General features: G+C 50.5%; 5 protein-coding genes across 5 annotated transcripts; 2 read left to right on the forward strand and 3 right to left on the reverse strand.

Moving 5' to 3' along the window:
• Positions 1-88: 88 nt before the first annotated feature.
• Positions 89-2317, reverse strand: N7482_000928 (cation:proton antiporter; the record flags this gene model as incomplete). The annotated part of the gene is made up of 3 exons (XM_056683053.1): positions 89-754; positions 816-1675; positions 2071-2317. The coding sequence occupies 3 exons, from the start codon at positions 2315-2317 to the stop codon at positions 89-91; spliced, it is 1773 nt and encodes a 590-aa protein (XP_056546659.1).
• Positions 2318-3172: 855 nt separating this feature from the next.
• On the reverse strand, positions 3173-4234 carry N7482_000929 (uncharacterized protein; the record flags this gene model as incomplete). The annotated part of the gene is made up of 1 exon (XM_056683054.1): positions 3173-4234. One exon carries the CDS (start codon positions 4232-4234, stop codon positions 3173-3175), a length of 1062 nt encoding a protein of 353 aa, XP_056546660.1.
• A 405-nt stretch (positions 4235-4639) lies between these two features.
• On the forward strand, positions 4640-10195 carry N7482_000930 (uncharacterized protein; the record flags this gene model as incomplete). Its single annotated transcript, XM_056683055.1, has 2 exons — positions 4640-6198; positions 6253-10195. The coding sequence occupies 2 exons, from the start codon at positions 4640-4642 to the stop codon at positions 10193-10195; spliced, it is 5502 nt and encodes a 1833-aa protein (XP_056546661.1).
• A 1471-nt stretch (positions 10196-11666) lies between these two features.
• Positions 11667-13470, reverse strand: N7482_000931 (sugar porter family MFS transporter; the record flags this gene model as incomplete). Its single annotated transcript, XM_056683056.1, has 4 exons — positions 11667-12023; positions 12079-12387; positions 12450-12851; positions 12931-13470. 4 exons carry the CDS (start codon positions 13468-13470, stop codon positions 11667-11669), a joined length of 1608 nt encoding a protein of 535 aa, XP_056546662.1.
• A 3239-nt stretch (positions 13471-16709) lies between these two features.
• Positions 16710-17796, forward strand: N7482_000932 (autophagy protein 5; the record flags this gene model as incomplete). Its single annotated transcript, XM_056683057.1, has 3 exons — positions 16710-16829; positions 16890-17322; positions 17393-17796. The coding sequence occupies 3 exons, from the start codon at positions 16710-16712 to the stop codon at positions 17794-17796; spliced, it is 957 nt and encodes a 318-aa protein (XP_056546663.1).
• Positions 17797-17827: the final 31 nt, after the last annotated feature.

The following is a 17827-nucleotide window of genomic DNA, read 5'->3' on the forward strand; positions in this document are numbered from 1 at the left end:
TTAAGCTACTGTAGTATAATAGATCGGTCCTATATGCTGATTTCCCTGAGTTGCTGTTTGGATTGAAGGGTAAAGTCTACGATCACCTCTAGGAGACACCCCATACACCTAGCGGGTCAGGGCTACCTGACTGGCTCCTCTGAGCTTGTAGAGATTTGACTCGCTTTACCAATGTTCCAACGCAGATTGGACCAATAGTAGTGCACAGGGTAATCGCCCACACTACTACTAAGTAGATTTGCGAGGTTTCGTTGTCGGTGCCCTTGTCACCACCCGGGCCTGACACGGCAAAAATCCCACCAGTTTCCGCCACTGATGCTATGAGATATCCTATCTCGCCTCGTGCAATCATTGCCAGACCAAATATAGAGGCCGGATACAGAGAGCGTGTTTTCTCCAACGACGTAGAGCGTTCTGACAAAGTCGAAGAGCGGACTTCGTTTGGAGACGATTGCTGGGAAGTTGAGGTATCTGCAGGAGATCTTGGTGGACGTGCGGCTTTTTTGGCTTTCTTGTTGGGGCTGGAAAGGTGTCGCTCAGTGTCTTGCTTGCGGCGTGACATGCACCAGCTTATTGGGAGCGCCACCGCCCGTCGAAGTCTTATAAGACCAGCTAGTGGGCTGATTGTGATTGGTAGAATCCATATACCAGTGACGATTTTGCCGAGCGCCATCAATAATGTGTACACTATGCCTCGCCAGACGACTTCTCCTTGAAACATTTGTGTCACGGGAATTGCAAACCCGACCGATGCCTGCCACTGTCAGCATGTTATACTGAAGAGCTGAATGTGTGAGAATGTAGAAATCACTCACAAAGAAAAAGGGACACAAAATATAATGAAGTGGCTGCTTGCAATACAGATCAAAGGTCTGCTGACCGGGAATAATCCTGGTGTTATCCTGGTTCATAGCGCTCGCAGATGAATCCATGCTTGATGGACTACTTCCTTCCGTATTTGGTTGGGATTTAGCATTGCTAGCTGAGGCTCGACGCGCCATCTCAAGACAAGCTAGGGAAGCATCACTAGTCGCGGAAGTCGTATTTCTCCTATGCTGGATGCTCTTTTGTATGGACATCATAAGATCATCAAACCAGGAAATACAAGCACCGGCAAGGTAAGCTGCAAAGAGACCTGAGGTTCCAGCGTAAGACGCCCCAGCCACAAAGCCGACCAAGATAGCCATGTGCAGAACAAAAGCCGCCGGAATTTCTCTGGCTTTGGGCAGTAGATTTATTTTAGTTGCATACAGTTTTCGCGCGGCCGGTGCAACAGCGAGGCTGCAGACGAGAAGAATACCAAGAGCACAGCCGATGGCCGCGCAAACAGGGCGAACAATAGTCACAGCACTGAATGACTCCGTACTGGAATTGCCAAGGTTCGATATGGTCTGAACCATGACAAGGCCTGCGACATCATCCATCATTGCAGCGCCACTGAGCACAGTTCCCAGTCTAGACTTGGCTAAACCGGTTGTGGAGAGGATGGTGAATGTGGTGCCAATGCTTGTTGAACACAAAGCTGCTCCAGCACCGAAGGCCTGGAGGGGGGTTGCATCAACAAGAGGCATTAGTATAAATGATAGACCCATTGGAGTTGCAACCCCCGTAAATGCTGCGATTGCCGAGAGGGTAAAATGAGCCTTGAGTTCCGTGAACGAAGTTGAAAGTCCACCTGCATCTTAATGTCAGCATTGTCTTCACACGGATAACGCAGAAAGCAGAGGATTTGAATATAACAAGTTGAAGCAAATAAAAACAAAAACATACAACAGCCAGGATTCGCATGTGGTCACCCACCATACTACTAACTGGCCGGCGTGTGGCTTAAGTACGGCTGAGCGGACGGGAAGCCCTGTTCTCCACACCCTATGGTCGTATGTATCAGATACATCATCAGCCAGTATGATATAGGGATCTCAATTTACAATGCAGGAAAACAATTAGAGCAACAAGTGGTGCCTGACATGAGCCGCTCTCCGAAACCAACGACAGAGACAGCAGGATTAAGAAGAATGATCTCGTTAAATCACCACAAAAAAAGGAAATAAACGCAATGTGTCATTTTACCTTCATATACGAGAAGTAGAAGGCCAAGGTAGCCTAGTTGTTGCATCATCTCTTGGGCTTCGTGTGTCAGCCACTGTGCACCGGGCATACCCCAAGTAACTCCGATGAAAATTTGCCCGATCAAGCCACAATACACCAGTTTGTCCAAGAACCAATTTGCAAAGTTCAGGACCAGGAGGAGTCCCGACTGGATGAGGACTGTCCGGATTCCCGGCTCTTCATAGGGCAGTGCCGGTTGGGATGTCATGACGACTATCCGGTGTAGTCCAACCTGACTACTGTTAAATGAACCCCAACCAAGAACAGTCTATTGCAACATGTGGGGAAATGTGCAACCGAATACTAGTCTGGTAAAGATGATAATAGGCGCAATCGCGAGGTACAGTGAAAAGTGGCAGCCGCGAGGTGATGTTGAGAGATCAGAACGGAATAATTGATTGTCCTTCCCGGTGTGGGAAGAACACTACGGCCACGACTATTGAAGTGCGCCAAGACCACCCTTGACTAACCTATTATGGTAACCCAATTTCTCCAGTGTGGCTCGAAGTATATGGTTGGTAACCCAGGAAATTACTCATAGCACAGATGCTAGTAACTAGATTTCAACTGAATATTACATAGCTTTCCTCCCTTAAACTCTACCTACTATTCTACTACTATCTATTATCTACGCCTCTATATTTAAAATAGCATAGACTAAATTAAGTATCTAGTATGACGAGTTTCTACAGATAGCAAGAGAAAAGATGAGGAAGCACCGCTAAAGGAATTGTGGGCCGTTCCAAAGAGGACTCATCGGGCCTCTGGAAGGCAGTAGAAGACGGTAAGCACCGGACCTGTCAAATTGAACAGCCTCGTTAAACTTATATGAAGGCTGACAATTTTCGAACCTGTCGACCTTCCATCATTCCAACGTATCTCGAACATTCTCATACATTGTGAGGCAACCCCAATAAAACTACTCCCTCTAAAAAGGATTGTTTGCTTACAAGATTGTCCATCAAGGTCAAAACCATACTCTACATTCATATTGGCCACTCTAGACAGAAGTGAAGTTGACGAACAATAAGGGATGTGTGAGGTAGAATCTAAATACTCTCCATTACGGTCCGCCTTTGTCCCTCGTCTGCTCGCCGCCCGTGCTCATACGATTCTTCCTATACAAATCCCCTAACGCATACACCAACTCGCCGCCCAAATGAACCACAAACATCGCCGCGAGATAAACCGTCGACAACAGGATAACAAAAAGCGTCACTGCAGCGAACGGCCGCGACACGCTAGCAAAGGCATACCACGCACTCGACGCCGAGTTGGTCCCATCCGCCGCCAGCGCCACCTGCATCGCATTGAGCGCAATGCTGAACCAGCCAAAGACAAACCACAGCGGACCGTAATAATTCGCGAACAGAGCGCTATACTGCCAATACATCTTGTGGAAATGGAGCCGTTGCAGGAATACCTTGGACCACAGGTTCAGACGCGTGAGTCGCAACTCGCCAAATTGATACCGCGGCGAGACGTCGACATCTTGCACCGTTTCAAAGGTGGAAATGAAGCGCATAAACTGTGAGTATCGCACACCGCGCGGAAGTAGGCGGAGATTGGTATCACCTGTTGCCATGAGGAAGTCTGATTTATGTCGGATAAGATAGAAGTACGAGCGCAGGAAGCCTAATGCGCCTCTGGCGATTTTCTGTCGCATAGCATCATGTTGCACAACGCGGTTCGGGCCTGTGAGATAGAACGTCCAGAAGGCGTGCGAGAGGAGATACTTGGGGATCGGTTTGAGATGAACGATATCGTGCGCCCAGACTAGATGCAGCTCTGGGTTCTCCGTAATGACTACGCGACGACCGCGCACGGCCTGCTCTGTGAGCGACGAGATGTGCGTGCTGTCTTGTTTCGCGACGAGCCAGAGGTGCGGCGCGAGACGATTCAGATCGCTGGTGACAAACTCCGAGAGCAGATAGCTCGGTAGCTTTGGGTCGTGTAGCGCAATCTGTGGCTGGCCTGGGAGATATGTTTTGTCTGATAGAGTAGCAGTAGTGTCCTGGGAGTTTGGTTGATTGATCGTTGTTGTTCTCACGATAGAGCCCTTTACGGCCGATGTGCTGAGGTTGTGATATAGCTGAAGCACCTCTGGAAAAGGTGCGTTGTTCATGATGGGTCTTCAAAAAGCCGACATGAGCCTATTTACTTCGAACCCCAGTATTCAAACGACATCTAAATGTGAAATGAGAAGTGAAAGAAGGCCGCCAAGCCGTCGCGGTCGCGAATACGAGCGGGGGTGGCTGAGGCGCAGGGACACACAAACAGCGCAAGGCTGACAGCTAGCCCCGATATCACGCGGCACTTAGCAGGGGTGACCAATGGCGATCATATTAGAAATCGCGCAATCCTGCGACCGGTCGTGGTTTATCACCTAATGTACTGCGTAGGTATTGACACCACGCCAGAAGTGCCTGGGCTCGTGCGGTGCGTGAAGAGTCTTAAAACACCACCCCTGCCCCCGCAAAAAGCCTACAGGCAGAAGTAAAGCTTATATCGCTGTGCACGAGAAGACATCATGTCTGCCGAGCTACAATCAGAGCGGCGTAAAGGGAGGCTGCATGAAGAGCGCCCTGCACAGCAGCCGCCACCCGACCAACACGACGAATACCACGGCGAAGTAGCGATCGACATCATCGTCGTCCACGGCCTTGGCTCCAAATACGCAACAACATGGGCTACAAAGCTCAAAGACGGCAGTCGGTTCCACTGGCTGAGGGAAAAGCTCGGCCCAGATGTGCCGCAAGCCCGGATCCTAGGGTTTGAGTACGGGTCAGAATGGTATAGAGACCCGGCATACACCAGTCTGGAAGAATGCGGTGTGGAGCTTCTGGGCTGCGTTATACGCGACCGACAGCATCATGGCCGCACGGAGATGTGCTCGACGAGAAGAAAGCGGCCTATCATCTTCATTGCCCACAGCTTTGGCGGTCTGGTCGTCAAACAGGCCCTGGTGACAGCCTACGAGCGATGGAAAGATGCCGACAAAGGCCAGGGCGAGTCAGCGGCTACCACCATCGACGCTGTTTGGAGGGTGAAGGCAGCGAATTATCGAGACTTCTTGTGCAGCGTTGCAGGCGTCATATTTCTCGGGACTCCGCATCGGGGTTCATCATTTTCACGCTGGGCAAGGGCAAAAATGATATACGGCTCCATCATGGGCCAACAGAGCCACCCGGAGCTGCTCAAGGTACTCAAGGCCAATTCTGAGCCGCTGGAGAAATTGCAGCAGGGATTTGAGACTGTCTGCAACGACTCGCGGGTCCTCAACATACGCCCGCGGTGTTATAGAGAAACACGCCAGGTGCCATTACCCCCCTGGATCGTTGTCCCAGCGGAGTCGGCCTGGCTCGAAAATGCGGATAACGGGGCCTTGGATGCAAACCATATGGAGATGAACACATTTCAACCGGGTCCTGATGCCAATTACGACAAGATTTTGTGTGATATTCGGCTGATCTCCAGCTCTGCGTCGCGCTCCGTTAAGCACAGGCTGGAGAGATGGAAGTATGGGTCTATCGTGGCTGAGAGCGATCGAAATGTGGTCGAGCATTGGCTTGACGCCTCGCGTAAGCCCCAGATCCAGCATTTGCACGGAAAATTGGCATGTCAGAGGACTGCCCCATATACATGTGGCTGGCTTCAAGAGTTAGATGACTACGGAAAGTGGGTGTCTAAAGATACACGCAAAAATGTTCTTTGGATCCATGGCAAGCCGGCCTCTGGGAAAAGCGTCTTGGCTGCGTACTTGATTGATGCCCTCAGCAACGCATCCGAGGCCCAAGAAGCGTCCAGATTTTCAGTCTGTAACAACCCGCGGTCCAGTCCCACATGCGGTTCTAAAGTTATCAAGACTACCGTGCTGTATTTCTTCTGCGACGTCGACCAAAGCCATGACAAACCTGTGGGGGTTCTGGGTACGCTGATTCACCAGCTACTATCAGCCCATGATACAGATGAAGTGATGTTCGCGAGGGTATATCAATGGAAGGAAAAGACACCGACGAGCAAAGTTGATGCAAGTACGCTACTGCGGTTGCTGCAGGAGTTGCTGTCTCTAGTTCTTGGCAATGTTTTGTGAGTTGTTGCCTTTCCTGACTCCATGATAATCTCTGCTAATTTCGAAACTAGCATTGTTGTAGATGGTCTGGATGACAGTCCCTACGGCACCGACGTTCTCAAAGCCCTTCTGGCTATCGCCGCTACTGCCAATAGCACTCGTCTAGTACTTTTCAGCCAGAGGCGCGAATCACTCCGGGACGTTCTAGATTCAAATTTGGCCGTCGTGAACTTCTCTATTACCGACCACACTCGCCAAGATATCGATCACTACGTTGAAGACAGAACGCTGCAGATGCTAGACCGACGACCGGCCCTGGAACCAAACGGTAAAATTATAATACAGAAATTACAGACCTCTTCACAAGGAATGTTCGAATTCGTGAATATGACCCTCCACAACATCGAGAACCACATAGCCGATATCGAAGACGTCGATGAGTATCTCGACACTCTACCGAGTGGGCTTACCGGTGTATATGAGAAGATCTTTACCCGGTTATCTCACAGCACAGAAGACATTAAACGCCGGATACGAACGGCCCTTCAAATATTGACAGTCACCGCCGTCCCAATCACCAGCTTGGATCTCCACACTGCATTGAGAGTCTCAGAAACAATGGGAAAAGCGACAAAAGAAAGAATCTGGTGGTCTGAAACCACAGCAGCCAACGCGTCAAGAGAGCTCAAATTGCTCTTAGATTCTCTCGTCGAGATCGACCCGCATCAGGTCGCCAAGCTCGTGCACTCCTCTCTCCGTAAAACCCTCCTACTGCAGCAGGAAGCTTCATGGGATGACGAGTCTCATGCCGGAACAAGACTCTGGTATCAATTTACTGCCGCCGAGGCACACCTTCTCCTCGCCCAGATCTGCGTGGTCGTTATCAGCGAGACAACCCTATCACAGGCCCATGCATTTCTACCCCATCAGCGGCCACTCGTCCAACACGCCTGGAATTACTGGGCGTATCACCTGCGCACGTCCGGATTTACCCTTGCAAATAAACATTCCTGCGTTGTGTTTGACCGGATGCTTCGCCACGTTCACCAACACACACTGTCATTTCTCCAAGCACTGGGGAATTTCACCACGAGCCCACTCACACCGGTGCTAGGGGGCAAGAAGTATACTCTCTTAGAGTACCGACAATCCCTCCAGCGAGCACAAGGCGCGCTGACGTCTGCTATTAACTGCGTGTGCGCAACGCGACAAGCAATCCCCATCGCAGCAAAGCTCCACGAGTCCAGAGAACGCGTTCCGCACGATCTGACCGATGTCTCCGCCGAAACTTACTACGAAGCACTCATGAAGAAGACCAGATCCGCTGTGTCCGAGCTCCGCGCGCGATTTGTCAAAGACAAAACGCAGGTGGAGCGAGTGAGGCTCGATGCCCTGGTAGAAAACACATCCATCGGGAAGATTTTCCAGAATGAGTACACCCATGACATCGCTGCGCTACTCGACGCCTCGCGCTCCCTTCGGCTCTTAGCACTGAGCCTCACCGTCAACCCGATCCATACGATCTTGACGCAGAAAGTAAACACCCTTGGATTCTCACCGATCAACCTGCTCGTCGATGTAGCGCAGCTGTTTGAAGAGGCAGCCAGCTTCCCGTACTGGCAGCACCTCCCCGCAATGCTCGATGCTGCAGATGCTTTTGTCTGCGGCGATGCAGACCCACAGGCTGAGCCGGCCAAATTCGTTCTTCAATCGCTGCATCACCAAAGACAAAACACGAGTCTGGAATCTCCTCCTGACCTCAACCTTACCGACACGCCACCAGATAAGCTTGTTCGAGAGGTGCGAGAGCTGACTGAAGTCAAAGGCTCTCGCTGGATCGCAACTCGGTACGCGCTGCACATGATTGGGGCTGGCATCGACAATGAGGTCGATGACGAGAACGGCCTTTTTCGCACGATGGTCATCACTCCGCTGGTCAACTTACGTCTGAAGGAAAAGTTCTTTATGGTAGAAGCAAACGACGGCTCGTGGCCTTTGTTTCTCAACCCCCAAGCGACGCTGGACCTCACTGCCCCAACAAGCCTCCGCGACAAGCCTGTCAAAGAGGTTATTGCCGCACTCCCATCTCTTCTGAAATTTGTCTTCATTCGATACATAATGGCATTGCTACATGCCATTGCAGAGATCCCGCGAGCCAGTCTTGTCGCGCACTACATTCAACTGACAGTGTCCAGATCAGAACTAATCGAGAGCGCGCGTCATTTCAAGCAGCTTTATCAGCGCCGTCCGCTGGTTTTCAGACACTTATGCGCGATAGTTCTCCTCTACTTCATCAGAAGTACATACTTCCCTCTGCTAGGCGCACACGCAATGGCTCGGCCATGGACGGAATTACCCCTGGCATACCGACATCCAGCAGCATATCTAAACCTGCAGACGGGCATCGAAGCGACGTTCTGGCTCAAGTACACGATCATCATGCGTCTATACCATGCCGTCGGGCGGGCCTGCGTCAAGTACAGCCTAGAGACTGATCCAACACAGCCTCATACGCGATCCATCGACACCCTAGCCACTTTTTACAACCTTCTATCCATCGAAAAGAACATCTTCGGCATCAGCTTTACATGCGCGGTGCTCACCGCCGCCGCCAAGGTTATCCTCTACGAGCCAGACAACGTCGAGGCAATCTCCAGATTGACATATCTGTTCACCTTGGCCAATCTGCTCGGTATATTCAATATGCTCGCCGGTGCGGTGCTGCAGCAGGAACAAGCGAGCTTTCTCCAGGGCCTTCCAGTCGTCATACTGCAGTTTGTAGTGTTCTTCGCGGCGATCAACTACCAACTCGCGCTTCTCGCGTTTTCGCTCAGGATTTTATTCTGGGTATTATGGCCCGTCACGGCTCCTCTGATCGCGCTCTGGAAGGTAGGACTGCATGCGTACGCACCGTTTTTGAAGTTCGGCGGGGTGGTGTGTTTTATTCTTGTCGTTTTCCTCGCTGTCGACGGACTCAATACTGCTATCGCAGACCCGCATGACCTCGAAGGCTCTCGACGGGCCGTCCAGCGCGCGCTGGATAATATCTCATCTCTACGAGATAAGCCGGAAAGCTTGGTTCTTGGAGAGTTTCCTCTTGGCCCGAAGGGAGAGGCCCCTGCTCTGACGGTCCTTTCGTCATCAGAAGAAGACGACGACGACTCGTGGATCTGGCCGGAAGACACCATCCAGGATGACAATGAGGACAGGCCCTCAGATCGCCCGCCGCCGGATATAATAACGAACGACATGCAAACACCTGCTCCGCCAGGCGCGGCGCAGCATTTTGGAGACATACTCTCTGCCGAACTCGGAGACGCCGTCCGCGAAATAATCCAACTGCTTGAAAACGCGCGGGCAGGCGGTTTTACAGGTTTCGGTCGCAACTCCATTGATTCCAATACGTACCTAGGCAATCAACGAGGGAGCGGCTGGCGTATGCATATCGGCCAGCCTCGACTGACGAATTTCATGAGGAAGGATCTACATCTCGGTCGTCGAATGGACGACTGGCACACGCAGAATAATCACCTCGGGACTCTGCATAGCCTGCACAGTAGCAGTGCCTTTGGCACCTCAGACCGAATACCCTGGCGCGGCATGGGGCCAATGTCTCGATTCAGAGATCAGGCCGGGGACTACCACCAGGTCACTACTACAACCACCACTTACCACCGCAGAGAAGTCCATGAATCAAGCAGCTGGAATTTCAATTTCAACACCCCCGGCAGCACGCTTTCGTACTCATCGACACATTCCGGTCCACCCGGATTGTTTGAAAATATTTTCTCTCGTCTGGGCCTGTTTTTCATAGCTGCTGTCTGGCTGTATATTATTTGGACGTTTTGGTGGCTTTGGACGACACCGTCGGACGTGGCGTCGTCGGGATCGGGGTCTAGTAGTGTCATAGTGCGCACGTCCTGCTGGCATTTTGGGATCCCGTTGGGTTATATCTATGTTGGATATGGATGTGATGGGTTCATCTTTGAGGTCCTTGGGTTTCGTCTCATATGATTTTGCTTAATGTCGTTGCCAGGAGAGCTTAACTATCTTGAAAGGGTGTATTGATGGACTGTATATGATGATTTCCCCTGCATTATGTTCGCTTTTCTTTTGACGATATGGACGAGCTCTGTCTTCTTCAATGCAAAGGATGTATCGTTCACTATCTGGGTCGGCCACAATGATGGGTATAGGTTGAATGACATTTATGGCGTGAAGCACGCTCTTTCCTCCTAGATTATCCAGCAGACAATATCAACACGCCTCACGTATGTCGTGTAGCCCATCGGAACTGAGAAACATTTGTATTCGGTACCGTTCTCCTCGACCGTTTTTCGATCCTGTGTCTCCTCATTGAATACTGATATATATAGTCCTTAAAATTTGATTGTTCTGTCCTTTTGGGGGTCTGGTGGGAATCGATGACTTGCAATATTTCGTTCTTCGCGCCCGGCAAGGGCATCATCGCCTTTCTGAAACGCGTGTCAGCCAAGTACAAAGTGTGAGGATTTAATGGTCGGCTTGCTGCCATGGTGCTACCAGAGCAAATCGAAGAAAGCGGGTACCGTCTTGTGATTTGGGAGAAGGTCTTTCTCTTTCTTGATTTCGTCTTTGTTGGCGCGATCTTTCGTTCGGCTATTTGAAAGAGGGGGGGGGTATGACACCCAGATTGGGCAGCAAGTCAACCGGAGCCAGCGGAGGGCTTATAGGTATAGGCGTAGCGGGCGTAGGTATAGCGGGCGTAGGCGTATAGCGTACTCGTAGCGGTCGCTAGATAGCTAATAGATCTAATATATTAAGCGTGGTAGCTATATCTAACACATTATACCAATTGAAAACGCTCATAATAGCCTCAGAAAGCACCAGTACCTGGAAACCGGCTAGATTCTTTTGACAGCCCTACGATTTGTGCTAAGGCATTAGCGCTGGTTGCTGCTCACTTCAAAACCATCTCATCTCTCTAGGAAATCATCGTCGAGGTTTATGAGGAAGGTCCAAGCTCAGATATCAGAAGGAAAATGGAGAGTCATGGATGGATACTCAGTGTGGTGGAGCCAGTTGAAGAAGAGGAGTGGAAAACGACAGACCTTGGAATGATTTTGAAGATGATGAGTTTCTTTATGATGATTACGATGATGATGACTACGATATTGACAATGATAGTGACTTTTGGGGAAGGGCGGCAGATTAAGAATCCGAAGGTGTGAAGCCATTTCGAGAGGTTGCTACGACCCGCTTCAAAAATATATGAAGCCATGTCTTTAGCTATCCAGCACCCTAGCAGATCGCACATCGTGAAAGCGTCTCTTCGGAATTTTGAGCGAGACAGGGTGGATAACTTTGTCGAAATGGACATGAAGGCTTTACGAGACGATGAACCCCCTCGACACGAATTTGGAATCCAAGGCCTACTCGCCTTCTATGATGTACAAGGCTTTATGTCTATATAGGAGCCTATGCTTTCTTTCAATATCATACAACGTTAAGGCTCGTCAGACTCCGACTTGTTCTCTTGATGAACAGCACCGTCTTTAACATCATATCGGAACTGTGCTTCCTCCTCCTTCAGCTCAGCCTTCAAGATCTTATTCGCACTCCAGACAGGCTTGATTTTGAAGAGACGCTCCACCTTCTCCAAAGGAATACCACTGGTCTCGGGGATAAGGAAGAAGGCAAAGAAGAACGCGAGGAAGGACAGAGAGGCAAAGAAAAAGTAAACTCCGTAGCCCATCGTCTCGAACATTTGTTCGGTAAATCGAGATACCAGGAAGTTGAAAAGCCAGTTGCTGGCTGTTGTGAACGCCTGAGCCAGGGAGCGGAAGTTAGGGTCGAAGAATTCCTTTTCGCGGTGATGTTAGTAGAGCTTAAGAGAGCTTAAAAGTAGGAAGCCTTACAGAGTTGATGACCCACGGGGTACCGTTCCAAGTGGGAGTATATACGGCAGTCCAGAGATAGAAGAAGAAAATAGCAGCGATACCTCCGCCGTTCAAGCTGCTTGAAGGATGATCCTCCGGTTCCACAACGTAGATGTAGGCGCCAATGACCCACATACAGATAGAGCCGGTGATACCACCAATGAGAAGAAGCTTACGTCTTCCCAGCTGGTCAACCAGGAAAAGCAGCCAGACAAAAGTCATGACGGCCTTAACAACACCGAAGATACCAGTCATGATATTCACAGTATCACTGGCAACACCAATACTCTGTGAAGATCGTCAGAAAAAAGTCATATACGCGAGGCACAGGGGCATGGTGCTTGACCTACCGAGAAGATGGTGGGCGAGTAGTAGTTGATGGCATTAATACCCGAGCCGTTCTGCCAGAAGAACAGCATACATCCCAGGAACAGACGCCACATCATGTTCGGGCGCTGTCCAAGAGCCTGGAAGGGCTTCCAGAGGCCGATTCCAACTGTGGCCTTTTGATCCTCATGTGCTTGGTCAATCGCAGCAATCTCTTCCGTGATGTAGAGATCAGTGGGGGTCAGCTGGCGGATCCAGCAAAGATTCTCCATCGCTTGCTTTCGGCGGTCGTGGAGGAACAGCCAGCGGGGAGATTCTCGAATCCACACTGAGCCAATGAAGAGCAAGCCGGATGGAATGAGTTGAATGGCAAATGGAATAATCCATTGCTCGCGGCTCGGCTTTAGATGTTGTTCAACGCCATACTAAACGGTGAAGGGAAAGTTAGCTTCGAGCGAAAAAATTCAATCAAATCAAGGGCAGAGTCCGCTGGCCATGACTCACGTTAATCCAGAATCCCACTAGGCCACCGACTTGCCATCCCAGTTCATAGAGTCCGACAAGACGTCCTCGAATGGCCGGCGGAGCCAGCTCCGAAAGATAGATAGGAACGATGTTGGAGGCGACACCGGTGCCAAGTCCAGACAAAACACGACCAGCGTACAAGATTCCCAAGCCGCGAGAGCTGTTGGCACCGCACTGCAGACCAGCTCCCAATGAGAAAGTAGCAGACGCAATGGCCAAGCACCACTTGCGTCCAATCCAGTGGCTAAGGCCGTATGTGAGGAGAGCACCGAAAAAGGCACCGGCAATGAAGAGAGATACAATATTTTCACTAATAAGATCTCTTTCCGCTTTTGACTTGCTCTCGAGGCCGAACTCATCTTTAAAAGATGTGAGTGTGACTGTTGTGCCGATGAAGGCACTCGTATAACCGATCATATTGGAGCCACATGATGCAATGAGAGCGAGCACATAGACTCGCCAGTTGTAAACCGAAGGAGGTGTTGGCCGATCCTCAACAAGGTGAAGGATACCACCCATGGCAGCTAAGTCGAACAGCTAGAGGAGATGAGGGAGGGTGGACTGGTCGAGAGAAGAAATTTTCGAAGGATATAGATGGAAAGAAATGAAGCCCGGTGAGCACGGGATGGGGCCCCTAAGTAATGTTTCGGTCCCCAGTGGGCGTGTGGGTGTGGATTTTCTCTCAACGAGCCATCCCCACAACATACGTCGCGTAGAACCCCATCCTCTGGGGCAGTATGGGGTTTGAAAGTGAGGCTACAAGAGTTTGGAGGGTTACTGATCCCACGGGGTGGGAACCTTTGGGCCGGGGTAGTGTTTTCCCCGGTCGAAACGTTCAGCCGGGGCCAGCAAATGGCTACTAGTATATATCCAAACGGAATCCTACTTCCTTGGGCGAGAATTTTCAAACATTAGTTTCATCGTTTTTAGCCCAACAATACCATTTTCATTTTCGTTTGTGAATCTTGCATTGTCGAAAGACACCTGTGGCTAGGAGGCAAGAATCTCCCCCCGGTGGAAGCTTTGCATTTACCCGCTGAAAGGGGGGGTTTCCGCTGTAGCCCTCGCTCGCGACAATCTGCGTCACAATGTACTGGGTACATCCTTCTCCGCGGATCGCACGGAATTCGAGTGTGGAGAGCAGGCAGAGCACAGTAAAGTCCCTCTTGCTGATTGAATAGCCAGAGTACAATTCGTAGACCTCCCCCAATGTTTGAGATCCACTATGTCGGGGAGAAACCCTTAACCACGGTGGAGTCGGAAGCTTGCCGAGCAGGCGGAAGAAAGGATAAAAAGCCGGAGGTGATGTTGGGTCACGTGAAGAGGTGAAGGCGAGGAGCCGGACATGAACACGTAGTCGCAGTGTCCGTTGGTTGCGCATTGGTTGGATCTCGTGGGGGAGGAGTATATGTCTAACCGAGAAGTACCGGCTGACGTAAAAGTGATGATCACTGATGTGTTTGTTCATCACAGAGATGACATATGCTGCCCCATTCAAAGGAACATAGTTTGATGGCCTTGGGCACGGGAAAACACCAAGCCGCAATGCAATCCAAAGCTTTCTAACAAATTTGGTTATTGCAACAGCCAAGACGGCAGGCCAAGACGGCCCGGGAGTAGTCCAGCTAATCGATGGGCGGGCTCGAACCACGCCGGATAGACATCAAGTGGAGCCTCAATTGCCGAGTCGGTCTGTTTTTGTCACCGGTGAAGAAGTGAATATGTACAGAACGCCCTGTGTCGGCAGCAAAGCCCTTCTACCATATAGCCAACCTAGTTCTCCTTGCTGAGAGTTAATGGCGCGGAATGCGATCAATCGGGACAAGCTCAGTTTACGGGCCGCTTTCGGCATGCCTTAAATCGCGAACACGGCCCGATTATGCTTCTAAAGTAATATACGATCTTGTATTGGGGCGACGCATCTCTACATCCCCATTAGATTGACTGATTTACTAATCATCAAATTACGATATACCGATTCACTTCTCTGTTTGACCTAGAAGTTAGGTTGCAATGCACAGTCCGTCGAGTGATAGCTCTCTAGGCGTGACAAACCGCTGTGTTCGTGGTCCAATCTATCGCTTAACAATGTCCCCGAGGTGTCAGAACGCGAGCCAATTATGAGATGCTTGACGGTATCTGCCGTGCACTGGTCGGCGCTCACGTTCCTTGGTCCGAGACGGCTGCAAATGCGAATTTCGGGATAGAACCAGAAGGGGACTGTGCTGTGTGAGGATATAAAAAGGTGCCTACCTCTACTAGTTACAGAATATGTATAGGAACAGGGAGGAATCTAACTTCAATTCTTGAATAGAATCTCGGCGCACTATTCGGCACGCTTCTAAATCGTACCGAAATTCAACCCTCCGCGCTTGGCGACAGGCATATGCTAGCTCAAGTACACTCCAATTCTATGCTATCGCCACCGCTACTTGCGACAGCTAATCATAAGGTCAGCGGCACAACCAAGTCTTTGGAAGATAATCCCTCCTCTTAGCATTGTGGTCCGTGAGACAGGCCCTCGTCCCGGTCTTTGTCTTAACGGTGGCCATATGCTTACAAGGTTGGCATTTGGAACTACATTCGGTCACGCTGCCTTGGAAGCCGCAGCAAGCAAGCTTCTTAACCTTCCAGAAGTGCCATCCAAGATGCACTCGGCATAGCGTGCGCTCGAATATATAGATTAATGTCAGCGCAATCTGGAAGCGATGTGAGACGCATGCAGCACGTATTGCAGCGCGAAACGGCCTCCACCTTCAAAGATGGCAAGAACACACTGCACTATTGACCCGGTCGCATAGCTGCAAAAAGAGCACCCCGATAGTAGAGAACATCAGCAGTATGCTGAGTGAGATTTCTGAAGCTGCTTGAAGCATGATGGATGGAAGGCAGAGCGACCGTTCTCCACATTAGAAGCACCAATGTCCTGCGCTTATGTTGCCGCTGTCCAACTCGTCGTCCTCGGATATCACCACAACAATTCCACCATGATTTGCTCGATAGGAATGCTTTACGAAACGTGGTGAATAAAAAGAAGAGTGTCCACGAGCCGAAGCTGGCTCGACGAGAAATATGAATAACGCGTCATAATCGCAGGCAAGGACGGAAGTATGGTCACAAAGACTCTTGTGCGCCACAAAATGTTACTCCTGGGCTTCGAACGGGGGTATTCTAGGGAAGTTTAGGAGATTCGAGGACTGTGGATGATCAGAGACGAGACGAGATCGAGGCGGTGTGTGGTGTGGAGGCCATCGGTGCGCTGGGAGCTGCTTGCTGGAGCCACTGTAAACCAAACCAGTTAGAAGAGAGAGATCGCACATTTGGTTAGAGTTCAACAAACCTAAAGCTCGAGGCCAACGCTTGTTCCTGTCTCTTGTTGCTCTCTCCAGTTGCTTCGGGATGGAAGACGTGACGCAGAGAACTGACCTGCCTCAGGCACTATCACGTGTCGGCAACCGTACCTCGCATCCATCAACACACCACTCGTGGTCCTTCAACACAGTCGCTGGCATCAAGGGAGCAGTTTGAAGAAATCCAAGCCAGATAGTGTATGTGATTGATTAGCCTCTAGGAGTGGTCTCCTCTAGAGTGGGGCAGTCACGATTCCAGATCTTTATCAACTCATGACATGCCCCTCTCTTGCTAACCTACTGATCTTCCCAAGGCCGGAGGACCTCGTCACGAACCTGCGGGATCATCTTGCGGCACCCAGTTGATGGCTAATACAGACAGGGAGGTACCTCGAGCATTATTGAGAGATGGACAACCTGGCATCTCCCGCAGCCATTCAGAAACGTATCTGGGACGGGCGGATACCTTTGGAGATTGTGCTTGCCCCTTCGCAGAGCCGATGTTATGATCAAACTGATCCATATATTGTGATTATGCCCAAACACCCTTCTACCTAACCTTCAAACTTCTTGTTAACCCCAACACAGGTTTCATTCCCACGAGTCTGTTATCTTCCCTCGTTGCTCCCAAAGCTTCGAGCCTTTTTTTCTCCCTATTTGATTGAGCCTGGCTCCCAGCACCATGATGGCTGGTTTGCTTTCGAGGGTGTGCCGCTGAAATGGCACTATCCCATCGGTCTGCTGTTTGACTTATACGCTGGAGCAGACCCTGCCACCAAGACCGGCTTCGGAAGCGATGACTCTCAGGAGAGCGGATCATCCTTCCCCTGGCGACTGACGGTCCACTTTAGCGACTGGCCAGTTGAAGACCTCGTTCAACTTGATGCAAATGGTATTGTCATGAATGATGCATTCATCAACAGCGTCAAAGAGGCAGACTTTCTTCGAAATGGAACCGCCAAAGGAATCATGAGCCTTTCCAAAGAGGACTCATCAGGCCTCTGGAAGGCAGTAGAAGATGGTAAGCACCGGACCTGTCAAGATGAACAGCCTCGTCAAACTTATATGAAGGCTGACAATTTTCGAACCAGTGGACCTTCCATCATTCCAACGTATTTCGAACATTCTTCTGCCCCCTCCATCGCAGCCGTTCCGCAATGTACCGATTCGCATCTTTCTACCGCTACTACCCGACGAAGAGTCGGGGTCACTCAAAGTGGTTCAATCGCCTCTTCCTCCATTAATGCAGGCTCTGAGTGTTCACTCTAGTCAATCAATCAGCTCTCGGTCGAGCCCCAGTACACAGCCTCAGACCATAGGCGGTGTTCTGCACACCTTACTCCCAAATCTTTTCCCAAGCCGAAGAACTCCGGTTCTTGCAAAGCCAGTCTTACATGGTGCTGTGCTTCCTATGTCTGCCCCTATTGAGGAAATAGTGAGGAGCTCTGCATATGGAGACGGATGGGCTTATGTTGTTGTCCGAATGATGGGATGAAACCACCTAGGAAACGCTGATTTCTTTCAGC

Source organism: Penicillium canariense (assembly GCF_028826845.1).
Source record: "Penicillium canariense strain IBT 26290 chromosome Unknown utg000001l_segment0_segment0, whole genome shotgun sequence".
Taxonomy (NCBI): Eukaryota; Fungi; Ascomycota; class Eurotiomycetes; order Eurotiales; family Aspergillaceae; genus Penicillium; species Penicillium canariense.